The sequence below is a fragment of the Xenopus tropicalis genome, chromosome 5, assembly GCF_000004195.4.
Source record: "Xenopus tropicalis strain Nigerian chromosome 5, UCB_Xtro_10.0, whole genome shotgun sequence".
Classification (NCBI taxonomy): Eukaryota; Metazoa; Chordata; class Amphibia; order Anura; family Pipidae; genus Xenopus; species Xenopus tropicalis.
In genome coordinates, this window is record NC_030681.2 from 159,699,829 (window position 1) to 159,720,232 (window position 20,404).

Here is a 20,404-nt window from a genome sequence, read left to right on the forward strand (position 1 = left end):
CAGGCCGGCATATAATCTGTTTGTATTACTTAATATCAGTAGATTTTGTGATTGACTACAGAGGTGCCGACCCGTTACCGACTGGTGATCAGAACCAGCGAGCGCCCTTAGTGCTACTGAGGATCCAATATAAAGGCAGCGTTTCCGCTCAGTGCCTGGGAGCCCAAACAGCCAAAGTGCTTACTCAGTTCTCTGTGCGGCTGGGAGAGAGCAGGAAATAATGATAATAGTATGTGCCGGATGCTGAGTGCAAAGCCTGGGCTGCTTAATAATAAATGATTTAACCCGTATGTAAGAAACAGCCCCAATCTCCCTGTGATCCGGCTCTCCCCTTCCTGCTTGTATAAGGGCATTGGCACTTATTGCCCCGACCCTTCCCTGTACAATCAAGTTTCCAAGTCATAATCATTAAACATTAGAACTGCTTTCAGCTAACCTATTGTTTCTCCTACCCCCATGTAACTGGAGGAGTCCCAAGCCGGACTTGGATTTCTTACTATTGAGTGCTATTCTGATACCTACTGGGAGCTGCTATCTTGCTCCCTTCCCATTGTTCTGCTGATTGGCTGCTGGGGGTGAGGGGGGGGTATCACTCCAACTTGCAGCGCAGCAGTAAAGTGTGCCTGAGTCTGAGATTTCAGAAGGAGCCAGCGCTACACATTAGAACTGCTTTCAGCTAACCTATTGTTTCTCCTACTCCCATGTAACTGGAGGAGTCCCAAGCCGGACTTGGATTTCTTACTATTGAGTGCTATTCTGATACCTACTGGGAGCTGCTATCTTGCTCCCTTCCCATTGTTCTGCTGATCGGCTGCTGGGGGGGGGGGGGATATCACTCCAACTTGCAGCGCAGCAGCAAAGTGTGCCTGAGTCTGAGCTTTCAGCCAGCACTACACAGTAGAACTGCTTCCAGCTAACCTATTGTTTCTCCTACTCCCATGTAACTGGAGGAGTCCCAAGCCGGACTTGGATTTCTTACTATTGAGTGCTATTCTGATACCTACTGGGAGCTGCTATCTTGCTCCCTTCCCATTGTTCTGCTGATCGGCTGCTGGGGGTGAGGGGGGGTATCACTCCAACTTGCAGCGCAGCAGTAAAGTGTGCCTGAGTCTGAGATTTCAGAAGGAGCCAGCGCTACACATTAGAACTGCTTTCAGCTAACCTATTGTTTCTCCTACTCCCATGTAACTGGAGGAGTCCCAAGCCGGACTTGGATTTCTTACTATTGAGTGCTATTCTGATACCTACTGGGAGCTGCTATCTTGCTCCCTTCCCATTGTTCTGCTGATCGGCTGCTGGGGGTGAGGGGGGGGGGATATCACTCCAACTTGCAGCGCAGCAGTAAAGTGTGCCTGAGTCTGAGCTTTCAGCCAGCGCTACACATTAGAACTGCTTTCAGCTAACCTATTGTTTCTCCTACTCCCATGTAACTGGAGGAGTCCCAGAGCCAAATACTGAAGTCAGGGATTCGCTATTGCAGAACTACAGTTCCCAGTGTTGCAGAGGATGCTGGGAGTTACAGTAAATGAGCTTATACATGATGCTTTACTGGGTGTTAGAGCCCCCCCGGCGTTACATAACGCTCAGCCCCACAGCTCATTATTATTCCGCTATTGACTCAGCTTTGAATATTTCAGCCCAGATCTGAGGCGCCGGCCCCCCCTTCCCTGCCGCTCCCGTAAGATCAAGGCAAACAGCAGCTGCTCTCGTGGCTCCTACTTGTCACACGTGGTGCCGCCTTGGTGCCATCCTGGCCACTAGGGACCTTGCCTTGTATTTAAAAATCTGAGCCGTCAATCATATATTGCTTGCCCCGCCTCTATGCCGCAGGCATAGAGGCGGAGCAAGCAATATATGATTGACGGCTCAGATTTTTAATTACTTTCACTTTCCATTGAGCACTTCCTAAATAGCACCCAGATGGCAAATGTATAAGATTATGGGCTGACACAAAGCTCCGCCTTAATAACTGTGTACACAAAATGGCGCCGACCTGCTGGCTGTGACTGTAAATCCCAAAACTAAAGGAAAACGAAATTAAATAATTTATACAGTGTAAGTAAAGTTTATTTTCCTCTACTAACCTGATACCAAAGGATTTCTTAAGGTGACAGTTCCCCTTTAATACATACTGTCAGTATATACAGGCGCCACCCTGTGGATTCTCAGCTGTAGGTGGCATTTAAAGACTCCCCAATGTTCAGCTAAAACCCAAAGGATCCCCCAATTTATACACCCCCCCCCCATGAGACTGCGGAGCAATTACCCAGGGCCCCAATAACTCTGTAGGGCCACAGAGCATAGAAAGAGCTCGGTAAATTTTAACTAGGGGTGCACCGAACCCACTTTTTTGGGTTCGGACGAACCCCTGAACCCACCCGCACCCACCCATTCGGCCGAATCCCGAACCCACCCATTCTGGCAAATCCCGAACCCACCCATTCTGGCAAATCCCGAACCCACCCATTCTGGCAAATCCCGAACCCACCCATTCTGGCAAATCCCGAACCCACCCATTCTGGCAAATCCCGAACCCACCCATTCGGCCAAATCCCGAACCCACCCATTCGGCCAAATCCCGAACCCACCCATTCTGGCAAATCCCGAACCCACCCATTCGGCCAAATCCCGAACCCACCCATTCGGCCAAATCCCGAACCCACCCATTCTGGCAAATCCCGAACCCACCCATTCTGGCAAATCCTGAACCCACCCATTCGGCCAAATCCCGAACCCACCCATTCTGGCAAATCCCGAACCCACCCATTCTGGCAAATCCCGAACCCACCCATTCTGGCAAATCCCGAACCCACCCATTCTGGCAAATCCCGAACCCACCCATTCTGGCAAATCCCGAACCCACCCATTCGGCCAAATCCCGAACCCACCCATTCGGCCAAATCCCGAACCCACCCATTCTGGCAAATCCCGAATCCACCCATTCGGCCAAATCCCGAACCCACCCATTCGGCCAAATCCCGAACCCACCCATTCTGGCAAATCCCGAACCCACCCATTCGGCCAAATCCCGAACCCACCCATTCGGCCAAATCCCGAACCCACCCATTCTGGCAAATCCCGAACCCACCCATTCTGGCAAATCCCGAACCCACCCATTCGGCCAAATCCCGAACCCACCCATTCGGCCAAATCCCGAACCCACCCATTCGGCCGAATCCTGAACCAAATCCGAATCCTAATTAACATTTGTTAATTAGGATCGGAAGGGGTTAAAAATCGGCACGTGCTGCATTGAAATTTTTTTACCCCTGACCATTAACCCTTTCCAAATGCTAATTAGCATATGCTAATTTATGCTAACTAGGATTCGGTTCGGCCGGGTCCGCGGATTCGGGGCCAAATCCGGGATTGGGTGCATCCCTACTTTTAACACTTGATTTATCAACGGTTGAGTTTCGAGTTTGAAACTCGAATATTCGAGTATTCGACTTTTTTTTTATTACATGGGATTGCCACTTTAAAAAATAAGCGAGCGTTCGGTATACGAGTTTAATCAATTTAGAAAAACAAACTCGCATTCACAAATTGGAAAATGGATAAATAAGCCCCTTAATTACAACTAGCGATGCGCGAATGTTTTCGCCAGGCGTGGATTCGCAGCGAATTTCTGCATTGCGACATCGGCGAATTGTTTTCGAGAAACTTCGCCGCAAGGAAAAATTTGTCGCAAACAAAAAAATGGGAGTGGTCATGCCAAGAATGGGCGTGGTCACGGCAAATCGGGCACGGTCGCATCAAAATTGGGCGCACTCATGTCAAAAAAAGACGCGGGTGACAAAAAAAGTCGATTTTTCACCGTTTCACAAATTTTCTTGTTGTTTCATGAATTTTATGACAAAGCGAAACGGGATTCACTCATCACTAATTACAAGTCCTCACTAAATACAATTATTGTTCCGCTGCCTCCATCATGCCAACCAATAAGCAGGCAGCTCTCACTTTAATCATATTGCCGCTTGTGCAGAGAAACTCCAGGGAGCAGTAATGCAACCCATGGGAAAATGAAAATAAAGGGCAAGTGCAACTAATTTATTATTTATGTGGGTTCAGCTGAGTGCTGTCCATATCTCCAAGCCCTGCTCCATATCAGAACTGATCAGAACATTCTGTCGTTGTGATAAGAACATCCCAGAACCAGCCTAGTTCTCTCTGTCTCCTCTGCAGGGTCAGACTGACCAATGAGGCACACTCCTGGATTTCCCAGGTATCAGTGGGGCCATCTGTTCCCCTATGTTTAAGCTGCGGAGAACCATTGAGCCCTATGGAGGCTTAGAATTGAGGAATAGAATAGTCAGTGACAGCCTGGCTTTGGCACATTTTCAAGGGGAAGTTAAATGCATAATTGTTTTTTATTTCACACACATTCAAAGGGATGTAGATGCAATCATTGTTTTCTATATCACCCAGTTTCAAGGGGAAGTTAATCTCATCACTTTGTAAGCTCTACGGGGCAGGGACCTCCTTCCTACTGTGTCTCATACCACATGGCACTTACTCCCTGTGTATTTATACTTATTTATTGTATTTATAATAACACTTGTCCTCCCTGTGTGTAATTGTGTATATTGTAAGATTGTACAGCACTGAGAACCCTTGTGGCACTTTATAAATAAAGTTATACATACATACATCATTGTTTTCTATTTCACCCAGTTTGAAAGGGAAGTTGTTTTCTATTTCACCCACTTTCAAGGGGAAGTTAATCCCATCATTGTTTTCTATTTCACCCACTTTCAAGGGGAGGTTAATCCCATCATTGTTTTCTATTTCACCCAGTTTGAAAGGGAAGTTGTTTTCTATTTCACCCACTTTCAAGGGGAAGTTAATCCCATCATTGTTTTCTATTTCACCCACTTTCAAAGGGAGGTTAATCCCATCATTGTTTTCTATTTCACCCAGTTTGAAAGGGAAGTTGTTTTCTATTTCACCCACTTTCAAGGGGAAGTTAATCCCATCATTGTTTTCTATTTCACCCACTTTCAAGGGGAAGTTAATCCCATCATTGTTTTCTATTTCACCCAGTTTGAAAGGGAAGTTGTTTTCTATTTCACCCACTTTCAAGGGGAAGTTAATCCCATCATTGTTTTCTATTTCACCCACTTTCAAAGGGAGGTTAATCCCATCATTGTTTTCTATTTCACCCAGTTTGAAAGGGAAGTTGTTTTCTATTTCACCCACTTTCAAGGGGAAGTTAATCCCATCATTGTTTTCTATTTCACCCAGTTTCAAGGGGAAGTTAATCCCATCATTGTTTTCTATTTCACCCACTTTCAAAGGGAGGTTAATCCCATCATTGTTTTCTATTTCACCCAGTTTGAAAGGGAAGTTGTTTTCTATTTCACCCACTTTCAAGGGGAAGTTAATCCCATCATTGTTTTCTATTTCACCCAGTTTCAAGGGAAAGTTAATCCCATCATTATTTCCTATATCACCCACTTTCAAAGGGAAGCTGTTTTCTATTTCACCCAGTTTCAAGGGAAAGTTAATCCCATCATTGTTTTCTATTTCACCCACTTTCAAAGGGAGGTTAATCCCATCATTGTTTTCTATTTCACCCAGTTTGAAAGGGAAGTTGTTTTCTATTTCACCCACTTTCAAGGGGAAGTTAATCCCATCATTGTTTTCTATTTCACCCAGTTTCAAGGGGAAGTTAATCCCATCATTGTTTTCTATTTCACCCACTTTCAAAGGGAAGTTGTTTTCTATTTCACTCACTTTCAAGGGGAAGTTAATCCCATCATTGTTTTCTATTTCACCCACTTTCTAGGGGAGGTTAATCCCATCATTGTTTTCTATATCACCCAGTTTCAAAGGGAAGTTAACCCCATCATTGTTTTCTGTTTCACTCAGTTTCAAGTGAAACGTAAACACATTATTGCATTCCAGTGCACCTAAAATGGCTGCTGGAGCACTTCCTGTTTGGGAAAAATAAAGAGGATTCATGGAAACGAACAGCCGTTTCAATTTCATGAATTTCTCTAATTTTTTGCCTCCAAGTTTATACGAGTTTCAATAGCTTGGGGCAATAGCAAATTGATATAATGGGGGGGGGGGATAACAATGAAAGATCCTAAAGTCAAACCCATTGTACTGTACCTCATCGAACCGGGCCTCATCCTCACAGTTCTCCAGCACCCGCGTGTAGAACGACAGTCCTGTAATGACACAATGACACTTGTTAATGGGACGTATGTGTGTGTGGGGGGGATGTTCCTACAGAATCATTCCTACAGAATGTTCCGTCCATTATCACATGATCACCGTCACCTTAGCGACCAGAATTATAATTAGATGTATATATACACATACAGCACCCACTCATTATACACCCCCCTCTAACAAACACACACGAGGGTAAATAAAGGAATAACCTGAGGGCCCGCGGCAGTGGCCCTACCTACCTTGATTTTCTATCTAGATACAGGTAAAGCACCCGTTATCCAGAATGCTCAGGACCAAGGGTATTCCAGATAAGGGGTCTTTCCGTAACTTAGATCTCCATACCTTAAGTCTACTAAAAAATCAATAAACCGTTAAATAAACCCAATAGGGCTGTTCTGCCCCCAATAAGGGGTAATTATATCTTAGTTGGGATCAAGTACAGGTACTGTTTTATTATTACAGAGAAAAGGGAATCATTTAACCATTAAATAAACCCAATAGGACTGTTCTGCCCCAATAAGGGGTAATTATATCTTAGTTGGGATCAAGTACAGGTACTGTTTTATTATTACAGAGAAAAGGGAATCATTTAACCATTAAATAAACCCAATAGGGCTGTTCTGCCCCAATAAGGGGTAATTATATCTTAGTTGGGATCAAGTACAGGTACTGTTTTATTATTACAGAGAAAAGGGAATCATTTAACCATTAAATAAACCCAATAGGGCTGTTCTGCCCCAATAAGGGGTAATTATATCTTAGTTGGGATCAAGTACAGGTACTGTTTTATTATTACAGAGAAAAGGGAATCATTTAACCATTAAATAAACCCAATAGGGCTGTTCTGCCCCAATAAGGGGTAATTATATCTTAGTTGGGATCAAGTACAGGTACTGTTTTATTATTACAGAGAAAAGGGAATCATTTAACCATTAAATAAACCCAATAGGACTGTTCTGCCCCAATAAGGGGTAATTATATTTTAGTTGGGATCAAGTACAGGTACTGTTTTATTATTACAGAGAAAAGGGAATCATTTAACCATTAAATAAACCCAATAGGACTGTTCTGCCCCAATAAGGGGTAATTATATCTTAGTTGGGATCAAGTACAGGTACTGTTTTATTATTACAGAGAAAAGGGAATCATTTAACCATTAAATAAACCCAATAGGGCTGTTCTGCCCCAATAAGGGGTAATTATATTTTAGTTGGGATCAAGTACAGGTACTGTTTTATTATTACAGAGAAAGGGAATCAGTTTGAAAATCCTGAATTATTTGATTAAAATGGAGTCTATGGGAGACGGGCTTTCTGGATAATGGGTTTCCGGATAAGGGATCCCATACCTGTATTATGTTTTATTTGTACCATTTGTAATATGTTTCTGCCCCAATGCTATGCTGCGTGTCTGTGTATGACAATCTCTATAGATCTCAGCACAACATGGGAAATTAAAAAGGCCAAGGAAGCTGAGCAGGCAATAAGGCGGCTCCGTATTATATATATTGGGGCAATTAAGGAGCCAGTGTGTTGTGTACATAAATCTGCAGCCGGGGCAATCTCACATTAATTGGCCGTTTGTGGGAAATCCATGGCAGATCATCTCAACTCACACCATTAATTTCATGCTTTATGTTGCCTTGACCCGTATTCCGGCACCACATTTACCCTTCCAGCCTGTGTTACCCCGAGGGAGGAATTCCCCTTCCCACCCCCATGCCTTTCCCCATATAATTAGCAGGAAACACTGGCGCTGCTATCTGTCTCCGCAAACCCACATAAAGGGCAGTTTTACTTCCCGGCTTCATTAGTAAAAAAGCTTGAAGTAGAAATGTTCCGTAACAGCAGCGATTCCATTTCAGCAACAGCTTTATTTGTCAGATATGGCTAATCCTGCTGTAATGGGGCCAAACACAAACCGTATCCCTCTCTGCCACCCTAGGGGCAACTGTCACCTGCTGAAATAATTAATTCTGAATTAAACAGAATAATGTGCTGCAGTTATTCTGCAATATTCCAATATAACTCTGGCATAACTCTGGCTACATCTGTTGATATCTGGGATATCCTACAATATTACTTTGGCATAACTCTGGCTACATCTGTTGATATCTGGGATATCCTACAATATTACTTTGGCACAAGTCTGGCTACATCTGTTGATTTCTGGGATATCCTACAATATTACTTTGGCATAAGTCTGGCTACATCTGTTGATATCTGGGATATCCTACAATATTACTTTGGCATAAGTCTGGCTACATCTGTTGATTTCTGGGATATCCTACAATATTACTTTGGCACAAGTCTGGCTACATCTGTTGATATCTGGGATATCCTACAATATTACTTTGGCACAAGTCTGGCTACATCTGTTGATATCTGGGATATCCTACAATATTACTCTGGCATAACTCTGGCTACATCTGTTGATATCTGGGATATCCTACAATATTACTCTGGCATAACTCTGGCTACATCTGTTGATATCTGGGATATCCTACAATATTACTCTGGCACAAGTCTGGCTACATCTGTTGATATCTGGGATATCCTACAATATTACTCTGGCATAACTCTGGCTACATCTGTTGATATCTGGGATATCCTACAATATTACTTGGGCACAAGTCTGGCTACATCTGTTGATATCTGGGATATCCTACAATATTACTTTGGCATAACTCTGGCTACATCTGTTGATATCTGGGATATCCTACAATATTACTTTGGCATAAGTCTGGCTACATCTGTTGATATCTGGGATATCCTACAATATTACTTTGGCATAATTCTGGCTACATCTGTTGATATCTGGGATATCCTACAATATTACTTTGGCACAAGTCTGGCTACATCTGTTGATATCTGGGATATTCTTCAATATTACTTTGGCACAAGTCTGGCTACATCTGTTGATATCTGGGATATCCTACAATATTACTTTGGCATAAGTCTGGCTACATCTGTTGATATCTGGGATATCCTACAATATTACTCTGGCATAACTCTGGCTACATCTGTTGATATCTGGGATATCCTACAATATTACTCTGGCATAACTCTGGCTACATCTGTAGTAAACAATATTTTTATTACTATTATTTACCAATGAATGGATGCATACACTCAACATACAGATTTACATACAAAAACAACCAATGAACGATACAAGAGGTAAAGAGGGCCTTGCCCAAAGAGCTTACTTACACTGGAATAACTATGGCTACATATCCTACTATATACACTGTGTATCAGTACGTGATTCAGCTCCCCAGTGTACCCAGGAGTAACCAGTAAACTCCGTGAACCCCACAATCCCTGCCATATTAACCCAGTAAACAATGTGCAGATCAATAGAGAGAGCCGAGTAATCAGCCTTGAGCGGAACATTGATGCTGCGGAGATGCCACGCGGCTGCAACACGGAGGGATTGAGAATGAACCAATCTGACTCCGCTGCGGCGCCCGAGGGTTTAGCCAACGTGAGAGCGATTCCGGCTCTGACATCCATTAATAGTATTGTGTCTCGCTCCCCCCTGGCAAGGAGAGAATTTGGTTGAATCCTAAATTGATGCTTCTCTTGTGAGACATAAAGGATGAAATAAAGGAGGGAGGCAAATAAACAGCAAATGGAGCAGATGATTCAACGTTTGGACTGTTTTTTCCCCAAAACCTGGAACTTTAAAGGGATATTCCCATAATTTGTTGTGCCAGTTCTTTGGTATTTAGCAATACAGCCCTGCACACTGCATTTCCCATAAGCCCCTATATAAAGGGGAATGTTGGGGGGATACACCTAATGTGGGGGCAGAGATTTCAGCACAGCCCTGCACAGTACATTTCCCATAAGCCCCTATATAAAGGGGAATGTTGGGGGGATACACCTAATGTGGGGGGCAGAGATTCCAGCACAGGGACTTATGGGAAATGCACTGTGCAGGGCTATGCTGAAATCTCTACCCCCCTCATTAGGTGTATCCCCCACCTAATGTGGGGGGCAGAGAGTTCAGCACAGCCCTGCACAGTGCATTTCCCATAAGTCCCTATATAAAGGGGAATGTTGGGGGGATACACCTAATGTGGGGGGCAGAGAGTTCAGCACAGCCCTGCACAGTGCATTTCCCATAAGTCCCTATATAAAGGGGAATGTTGGGGGATACACCTAATGTGGGGGAAGAGAGTTCAGCACAGCCCTGCCCAGTGCATTTCCCATAAGCCCCTATATAAAGGGGAATGTTGGTGGATACACCTAATGTGGGGGGGCAGAGAGTTCAGCACAGCCCTGCCCAGTGCATTTCCCATAAGTCCCTATATAAAGGGGAATGTTGGGGGGATACACCTAATGTGGGGGGCAGAGAGTTCAGCCAAGCCCTGCACAGTGCATTTCCCATAAGTCCCTATATAAAGGGGAATGTTGGGGGGGATACACCTAATGTGGGGGGCAGAGAGTTCAGCCAAGCCCTGCACAGTGCATTTCCCATAAGTCCCTATATAAAGGGGAATGTTGGGGGATACACCTAATGTGGGGGGCAGAGAGTTCAGCACAGCCCTGCACAGTGCATTTCCCATAAGTCCCTATATAAAGGGGAATGTTGGGGGATACACCTAATGTGGGGCGCAGAGATCCCAGCCAAGCCCTGCACAGTGCATTTCCCATAAGTCCCTATATAAAGGGGAATGTTGGGGGGATACACCTAATGTGGGGGGCAGAGAGTTCAGCACAGCCCTGCACAGTGCATTTCCCATAAGTCCCTATATAAAGGGGAATGTTGGGGGGATACACCTAATGTGGGGGGCAGAGAGTTCAGCTCAGCCCTGCACAGTGCATTTCCCATAAGTCCCTATATAAAGGGGAATGTTGGGGGGATACACCTAATGTGGGGGCAGAGAGTTCAGCTCAGCCCTGCACAGTGTATTTCCCATAAGTCCCTATATAAAGGGGAATGTTGGGGGGATACACCTAATGTGGGGGGCAGAGAGTTCAGCACAGCCCTGCACAGTGCATTTCCCATAAGCCCCTATATAAAGGGGAATGTTGGGGGGATACACCTAATGTGGGGGGCAGAGAGTTCAGCACAGCCCTGCACAGTGCATTTCCAATAAGTCCCTATATAAAGGGGAATGTTGGGGGGATACACCTAATGTGGGGGGCAGATAGTTCAGCACAGCCCTGCACAGTGTATTTCTCATAAGTACCTATATAAAGGGGAATGTTGGGGGGGATACACCTAATGTGGGGGGCAGAGAGTTCAGCACAGCCCTGCACAGTGTATTTCTCATAAGTACCTATATAAAGGGGAATGTTGGGGGGGATACACCTAATGTGGGGGGCAGAGAGTTCAGCACAGCCCTGCACAGTGCATTTCTCATAAGTACCTATATAAAGGGGAATGTTGGGGGGGATACACCTAATGTGGGGGGCAGAGAGTTCAGCACAGCCCTGCACAGTGTATTTCTCATAAGTACCTATATAAAGGGGAATGTTGTGGGGATACACCTAATAGACAGTACTGTTTCTATTTTTGCTGATGACACTAAATTGTGCAAAACTATAAGTTCCATGCAGGATGTGTATTTCTCATAAGTACCTATATAAAGGGGAATGTTGGGGGGGATACACCTAATGTGGGGGGCAGATAGTTCAGCACAGCCCTGCACAGTGTATTTCTCATAAGTACCTATATAAAGGGGAATGTTGGGGGGGATACACCTAATGTGGGGGGCAGAGAGTTCAGCACAGCCCTGCACAGTGTATTTCTCATAAGTACCTATATAAAGGGGAATGTTGGGGGGGATACACCTAATGTGGGGGCAGAGAGTTCAGCACAGCCCTGCACAGTGTATTTCTCATAAGTACCTATATAAAGGGGAATGTTGGGGGGGATACACCTAATGTGGGGGCAGAGAGTTCAGCACAGCCCTGCACAGTGTATTTCTCATAAGTACCTATATAAAGGGGAATGTTGTGGGGATACACCTAATAGACAGTACTGTTTCTATTTTTGCTGATGACACTAAATTGTGCAAAACTATAAGTTCCATGCAGGATGTGCCGCTTTGCAGAGCGATTTGACAAAATTGGAAAACTGGGCAGCAAACTGGAAAATGAGGTTCAATGTTGATAAGTGCAAAGTTATGCACTTTGGTAGGAATAATATAAACGCAAACTATCTACTGAATGGGAGTGTGTTGGGGGGATCCTTAATGGAGAAGGATCTGGGGGTTTTTGTTGATAACAAGTTGTCTAATGCCAGGCAGTGTCATTCTGTGGCTACTACAGCAAATAAAGTGCTGTCTTGTATAAAAAAGGGCATTGACTCAAGGGATGAGAACATAATTTTGCCCCTTTATAGGTCCCTGGTAAGGCCTCACCTTGAGTATGCAGTGCAGTTTTGGGCTCCAGTCCTTAAGAAGGATATTAATGAGCTGGAGAGAGTGCAGAGACGTGCAACTAAACTGGTAAAGGGGATGGAAGATTTAAACTATGAGGTTAGACTGTCGAGGTTGGGGTTGTTTTCTCTGGAAAAGAGGCGCTTGCGAGGGGACATGATTACTCTGTACAAGTACATTAGAGGGGATTATAGGCAGTTGGGGGATGTTCTTTTTCCCCATAAAAACAATCAACGCACCAGAGGTCACCCCTTTAGATTAGAGGAAAGGAGCTTCCATTTGAAGCAGCGTAGGGGGTTCCTCATGGTGAGGGCAGTGAGGTTATGGAATGCCCTTCCTAGTGATGGGGTAATGGCAGATTCTGTTAATGCCTTTAAGAGGGGCCTGGATGAGTTCTTGAACAATCAGAATATCCAAGGCTATTGTGATACTAATATCTACAGTTAGTACTAGTGGGTGTATATATAGTGTATGTATGTGAGTGTATAGATTGGTAGGTGTGGGTTAGGTGTGCTGGGTTTACTTGGATGGGTTGAACTTGATGGACACTGGTCTTTTTTCAACCCTATGTAACTATGTAACTATGTAACTATGTAACTATGTAATGTGGGGGCAGAGATTACAGCACAGCCCTGCCCAGTGCATTTCCCATAAGTACCTAAATAAAGGGGAATGTTGGGGGGGATACACCTAATGTGGGGGGCAGAGAGTTCAGCACAGCCCTGCACAGTGTATTTCTCATAAGTACCTATATAAAGGGGAATGTTGGGGGGGATACACCTAATGTGGGGGCAGAGATTACAGCACAGCCCTGCCCAGTGCATTTCCCATAAGTCCCTATATAAAGGGGAATGTTGGGGGGATACACCTAATGTGGGGGGCAGAGAGTTCAGCCAAGCCCTGCACAGTGCATTTCCAATAAGTCCCTATATAAAGAGGAATGTTGGGGGGATACACCTAATGAGGGGGGTAGAGATTTCAGCATAGCCCTGCACAGTGCATTTCCCATAAGTCCCTATATAAAGGGGAATGTTGGGGGGATACACCTAATGTGGGGGCAGAGAGTTCAGCACAGCCCTGCACAGTGCATTTCCCATAAGTCCCTATATAAAGGGGAATGTTGGGGGGGATACACCTAATGTGGGGGGCAGAGAGTTCAGCCAAGCCCTGCACAGTGCATTTCCCATAAGCCCCTATATAAAGGGGAATGTTGGGGGGATACACCTAATGTGGGGGGCAGAGAGTTCAGCACAGCCCTGCACAGTGTATTTCTCATAAGTACCTATATAAAGGGAAATGTTGGGGGGGATACACCTAATGTGGGGGCAGAGATTACAGCACAGCCCTGCCCAGTGCATTTCCCATAAGTCCCTATATAAAGGGGAATGTTGGGGGGATACACCTAATGTGGGGGGCAGAGAGTTCAGCCAAGCCCTGCACAGTGCATTTCCCATAAGTCCCTATATAAAGGGGAATGTTGGGGGGATACACCTAATGTGGGGGCAGAGAGTTCAGCACAGCCCTGCACAGTGCATTTCCCATAAGTCCCTATATAAAGGGGAATGTTGGGGGGGATACACCTAATGTGGGGGGCAGAGAGTTCAGCCAAGCCCTGCACAGTGCATTTCCCATAAGCCCCTATATAAAGGGGAATGTTGGGGGGATACACCTAATGTGGGGGGCAGAGAGTTCAGCCAAGCCCTGCACAGTGCATTTCCAATAAGTCCCTATATAAAGAGGAATGTTGGGGGGATACACCTAATGTGGGGGGCAGAGATTTCAGCCAAGCCCTGCACAGTGCATTTCCCATAAGCCCCTATATAAAGGGGAATGTTGGGGGGATACACCTAATGTGGGGGGCAGAGAGTTCAGCCAAGCCCTGCCCAGTACCTTTCCCATAAGCCCCTATATAAAGGGGAATGTTGGGGGGATACACCTAATGTGGGGGGCAGAGATTTCAGCACAGCCCTGCACAGTGCATTTCCCATAAGCCCCTATATAAAGGGGAATGTTGGGGGGATACACCTAATGTGGGGGGCAGAGATTTCAGCACAGCCCTGCACAGTGTATTTCCAATAATCCAGGCTTTATAAATGGGTATATGTGAACTAACCAGTTTAACTAGCAGCAGCTGACTAGTCTGGGACCCCCCCCAGCACACAACGTTACACACTCAGTAAAGTTCCAGTGAAACATTTGCCACAGATGAGCGACTGTGTTTAGCCGGATGATAACCAGGCCACTCACCTATATGCTGTTTTATAACTGGCCTTTGTTGCCATAGTAACCCCTACCTTTAGCCGTCACTCTTAACAGTTGTATTCAGTTAGAAATGTAAAACAAATCTGTTGAGCCAGTGGCGTAACTATAAAGGATGCAGACCAGGTAGGAACAAGCACAGGTAAGTACTAACCGGCAGGGCTAGCTCAGACAGGTAGGAACAAGCACAGGTAAGTACTAACCGGCAGGGCTAGCTCAGACAGGTAGGAACAAGCACAGGTAAGTACTAACCGGCAGGGCTAGCTCAGACAGGTAGGAACAAGCACAGGTAAGTACTAACCGGCAGGGCTAGCTCAGACAGGTAGGAACAAGCACAGGTAAGTACTAACCGGCAGGGCTAGCTCAGACAGGTAGGAACAAGCACAGGTAAGTACTAACCGGCAGGGCTAGCTCAGACGGGTAGGAACAAGCACAGGTAAGTACTAACCGGCAGGGCTAGCTCAGACGGGTAGGAACAAACACAGGTAAGAACTAACCGGCAGGGCAGGCTCAGACAGGTAGGAACAAGCACAGGTAAGTACTAACCGGCAGGGCTAGCTCAGACGGGTAGGAACAAGCACAGGTAAGTACTAACCGGCAGGGCTAGCTCAGACTGGTAGGAACAAGCACAGGTAAGTACTAACCGGCAGGGCTAGCTCAGACAGGTAGGAACAAGCACAGGTAAGTACTAACCGGCAGGGCAGGCTCAGACTGGTAGGAACAAGCACAGGTAAGTACTAACCGGCAGGGCAGGCTCAGACGGGTAGGAACAAGCACAGGTAAGTACTAACCGGCAGGGCTAGCTCAGACGGGTAGGAACAAGCAAAGGTAAGTACTAACCGGCAGGGCTAGCTCAGACTGGTAGGAACAAGCACAGGTAAGTACTAACCGGCAGGGCTAGCTCAGACGGGTAGGAACAAGCACAGGTAAGTACTAACCGGCAGGGCTAGCTCAGACGGGTAGGAACAAGCACAGGTAAGTACTAACCGGCAGGGCTAGCTCAGACGGGTAGGAACAAGCACAGGTAAGTACTATCCGGCAGGGCTAGCTCAGACGGGTAGGAACAAGCACAGGTAAGTACTAACCGGCAGGGCTAGCTCAGACGGGTAGGAACAAGCACAGGTAAGTACTAACCGGCAGGGCTAGCTCAGACGGGTAGGAACAAGCACACGTAAGTACTAACCGGCAGGGCTAGCTCAGACAGGTAGGAACAAGCACAGGTAAGTACTAACCGGCAGGGCAGGCTCAGACAGGTAGGAACAAGCACAGGTACATACTAACCGGCAGGGCTAGCTCAGACAGGTAGGTCTCTTGGTTTGGCAATGCCACCAAATGAGCAGATCTTTCCCCAATATGTCCACCTTGAGGCGGCCGATATGGGATTGGTCTGATTGTTTGACCCATATCGGCCCATATTGGCCACTACAGGGCTCACGGAATGTCAGCAGTTCTAGGGCACCATAGAGCACAGGTATGGGGGTGCTAGTTAGCCCCATTGCATCCTGGGTACAATAAAAGCACAGTCTGATTATGCTCGGTCTCTCTGGTACCCATCCAGTGATTGGGCCACTTGTTTTCATTAGCCCAATAGCCCCTAGTTAGTCCCCCTGTAATGTGCTGGTACTTCCAGCTATAGAGATAACAAACCTGAGGCACTTTATTAGCCTTTCCCCCTAGTATGTTCCCCAGCTGCCCCATAACCCTACTCTGTGTATTAGCCAACCTGCTTGTGCCTGTAGTAAGGCTACTGATTGGTCAGTACAGCCGTCTGACTAACCTACCAACCGGGCCGGCTCTGGTATCTCAGTGTCAGTCCGGAACAGACCTCAGCTCATTTCCCTCATGATTACGAAGGAAGAGTTTGTTCTGCTAATTTGGTTCTGTAAAACTCAATTAACAATGAACAGCAGGAAGTGGGGAAAAATAAACAGGAAGTAGGAAAGGAACAACAGGAAGTGAGAAGGAAATAGCAGGAACTAAGGGAATGTGCAAGACAGATTCATCCCCCAGATTCCTCCCAAGCTCTTATCATCCTTCCCCAGTTCCTTAATGGCTCCAGCACCAGCCCTGATAGCGATAAAGCCTTAAACCCATTATCCTACTGCATTATGTGTCCCCCCCCCCCCATCTGCACTCTGACCCCCTTTCCTTTATATGTGCCTATATATTATACAGTTACTGTGTGTATAGGATATGGGGGTTACACCGTGCCTATATATTATACAGTTACTGTGTGTATAGGATATGGGGGTTACACCGTGCCTATATATTATACAGTTACTGTGTGTATAGGATATGGGGGTTACACCGTGCCTATATATTATACAGTTACTGTGTGTATAGGATATGGGGGTTACACTGTGCCTATATATTATACAGTTACTGTGTGTATAGGATATGGGGGTTACACTGTGCCTATATATTATACAGTTACTGTGTGTATAGGATATGGGGGTTACACTGTGCCTATATATTATACAGTTACTGTGTGTATAGGATATGGGGGTTACACTGTGCCTATATATTATACAGTTACTGTGTGTATAGGATATGGGGGTTACACCGTGCCTATATATTATACAGTTACTGTGTGTATAGGATATGGGGGTTACACCGTGCCTATATATTATACAGTTACTGTGTGTATAGGATATGGGGGTTACACCGTGCCTATATATTATACAGTTACTGTGTGTATAGGATATGGGGGTTACACTGTGCCTATATATTATACAGTTACTGTGTGTATAGGATATGGGGGTTACACCGTGCCTATATATTATACAGTTACTGTGTGTATAGGATATGGGGGTTACACTGTGCCTATATATTATACAGTTACTGTGTGTATAGGATATGGGGGTTACACTGTGCCTATATATTATACAGTTACTGTGTGTATAGGATATGGAGGTTACGCCTATATATTATACAGTTACTGTGTGTATAGGATATGGGGGTTACACCGTGCCTATATATTATACAGTTACTGTGTGTATAGGATATGGGGGTTACACCGTGCCTATATATTATACAGTTACTGTGCGTATAAAATATGGGGGTTACACCGTGTGTGTGGGGGGGTTACTGCGTATATGATATGGGGGTTACTGTGTGTATGGTATGGGGGTTACTGTGTATATGATATGGGGGTTACTGTGTATATGATATGGGGGTTACTGTGTATATGATATGGGGGTTACTGTGTGTATGATATGGGGGTTACTGTGTATATAATATGGGGGTTACTGTGTATATGATATGGGGGTTACTGTGTGTATGATATGGGGGTTACTGTGTATATAATATGGGGGTTACTGTGTATATGATATGGGGGTTACTGTGTATATGATATGGGGGTTACTGTGTGTATGATATGGGGGTTACTGTGTGTATGATATGGGGGTTACTGTGTATATAATATGGGGGTTACTGTGTATATGATGTGGGGGTTACTGTGTATATGATGTGGGGGTTACTGTGTATATGATTTGGGGGTTACTGTGTATATGATGTGGGGGATTGCAGGGTAGTAACTGCATTATTGGCCCCCAGCCTCACAGGTGGCGGGGGTGTGAGTTGCGGGGGGCCGGGGGGCTCACATTACACGCACTATTTAATACCTTCACTCGTGTTTCTCACAAGCAGCTTCTCTATGAATAATTGAAATGCCCTGAGATACAGTTTCCTTGCAGTTCCTTTCTGCCCCTGACAGCACCGCGTCCCCCCGTACGTGACTGCCGCCCCATGTTTACATGGTGATTGTTTGCTGTGTGACACGGGAGCCGCAACGGCAACAGCCAAACCCCACGCTCAGGCGTATCAGTGGAACCGCACAACTAATACATAGGAAAATATATATATAATAAGGGGATGGTGCAGCCACTCTCAGCACTTGCACTTGAATGCACAATGTTTGTTTTAGACTGCATAAAAAACAACATAATAGTCTGCAGTGTATCTCTCTGTACAGGCTATGAGCAAACTTAGGGGGCTGTTCCTGCTGAATTGTGCTTAGTACAGAGGAATCCCTATTTGCCATAGTTTTATGGTATCTCTCTGTACAGGCTATGAGCAAACTTAGGGGGCTGTTCCTGCTGAATTGTGCTTAATACAGGGGAATCCCTATGTGCCATAGTTTTATGGTATCTCTCTGTACAGGCTATGAGCAAACTTAGGGGGCTGTTCCTGCTGAATTGTGCTTAGTACAGGGGAATCCCTATGTGCCATAGTTTTATGGTATCTCTCTGTACAGGCTATGAGCAAACTTAGGGGGCTGTTCCTGCTGAATTGTGCTTAGTACAGGGGAATCCCTATGTGCCATAGTTTTATGGTATCTCTCTGTACAGGCTATGGGCAAACTTAGGGGGCTGTTCCTGCTGAATTGTGCTTAGTACAGGGGAATCCCTATGTGCCATAGTTTTATGGTATCTCTCTGTACAGGCTATGAGCAAACTTAGGGGGCTGTTCCTGCTGAATTGTGCTTAGTACAGGGGAATCCCTATGTGCCATAGTTTTATGGTATCTCTCTGTACAGGCTATGAGCAAACTTAGGGGGCTGTTCCTGCTGAATTGTGCTTAGTACAGGGGAATCCCTATGTGCCATAGCTTTATGGTATCTCTCTGTACAGGCTATGAGCAAACTTAGGGGGCTGTTCCTGCTGAATTGTGCTTAGTACAGGGGAATCCCTATGTGCCATAGTTTTATGGTATCTCTCTGTACAGGCTATAAACAAACTTAGGGGGCTGTTCCTGCTGAATTGTGCTTAGTACAGGGGAATCTCTATGCTGCCATAGGGCAGTGCTTTGAAGCAGGTGATTCAGCCAATCACTTTGAGCCTGACATCACTGAGGGGACTTACCTCCATTGAAACCCCCAGTGCAGGTAGTGTTGCCTGGTACAGTAACCCATAGCAACCGACCAGCAGTTTCCTATTCCATGTTCAGTGACAGTTAAAACAGACAAGTGACTGACTGGCTCCCTGGGCTGCTAAGGTCCCTTGCCCCTCCGGCCCCATACCCAGGGCAATCATTAGGCAGTAGGGGACCTGGGGGCACACAGTAGGGCAAACCAACCCCTAGGCAGAACAGGGGGATATTTTCCTCCCACCGTGCAAATGGTGCCTATTGGTCTGACCCACTTGGGCACAGAATTAGATATTATCAAGATTGGGAAATGTTGCCTTTTGTCTGATCCGGTTTCCCCTTCGTTAGTGCAGGGACGTCATTAACTGTCCTAGAAAACGAGCCTCAGCCCATTAATAACTAACGATCCCCCTCATGTGTGACCGGCACTGAGGTCACAAAGCAAATGTCCCTAATTCTCCTCTCTACTGGCCCAGGGGGTCAGTAAGGGGCCCCCCAGCTTTCCCTCCTGCCCTGCCAGGGTAACTTGGCTGCTTCTAGTAATGCAGGGGCCCAGGGGGGTAAAATAATCTGCGGGGGTCCCACATTTATAATCCAACCCACAGCTGTCAGGGGATGATGGGAGTTGTAGTTTAATAACTAAAGCAAGTTGCAGATTGGATATCCCTGTTTATGAGGCTATTGCCCGGGGCCCCCCGTATG

At 45.7% G+C, this 20,404-nt stretch overlaps 1 protein-coding gene across 1 annotated transcript in view; it reads right to left on the reverse strand.

The window, feature by feature from the left end:
* LOC116411043 (otoferlin-like) overlaps positions 1-20,404 on the reverse strand; it is a 98,507-nt gene that overhangs the window by 67,130 nt on the left and 10,973 nt on the right. Inside the window, exon 2 of the mRNA XM_031902816.1 lies at positions 6,118-6,176. Within this exon, the coding sequence (XP_031758676.1) occupies positions 6,118-6,176 (59 nt within the window). The remainder of the gene's footprint in view (positions 1-6,117; positions 6,177-20,404) is intronic.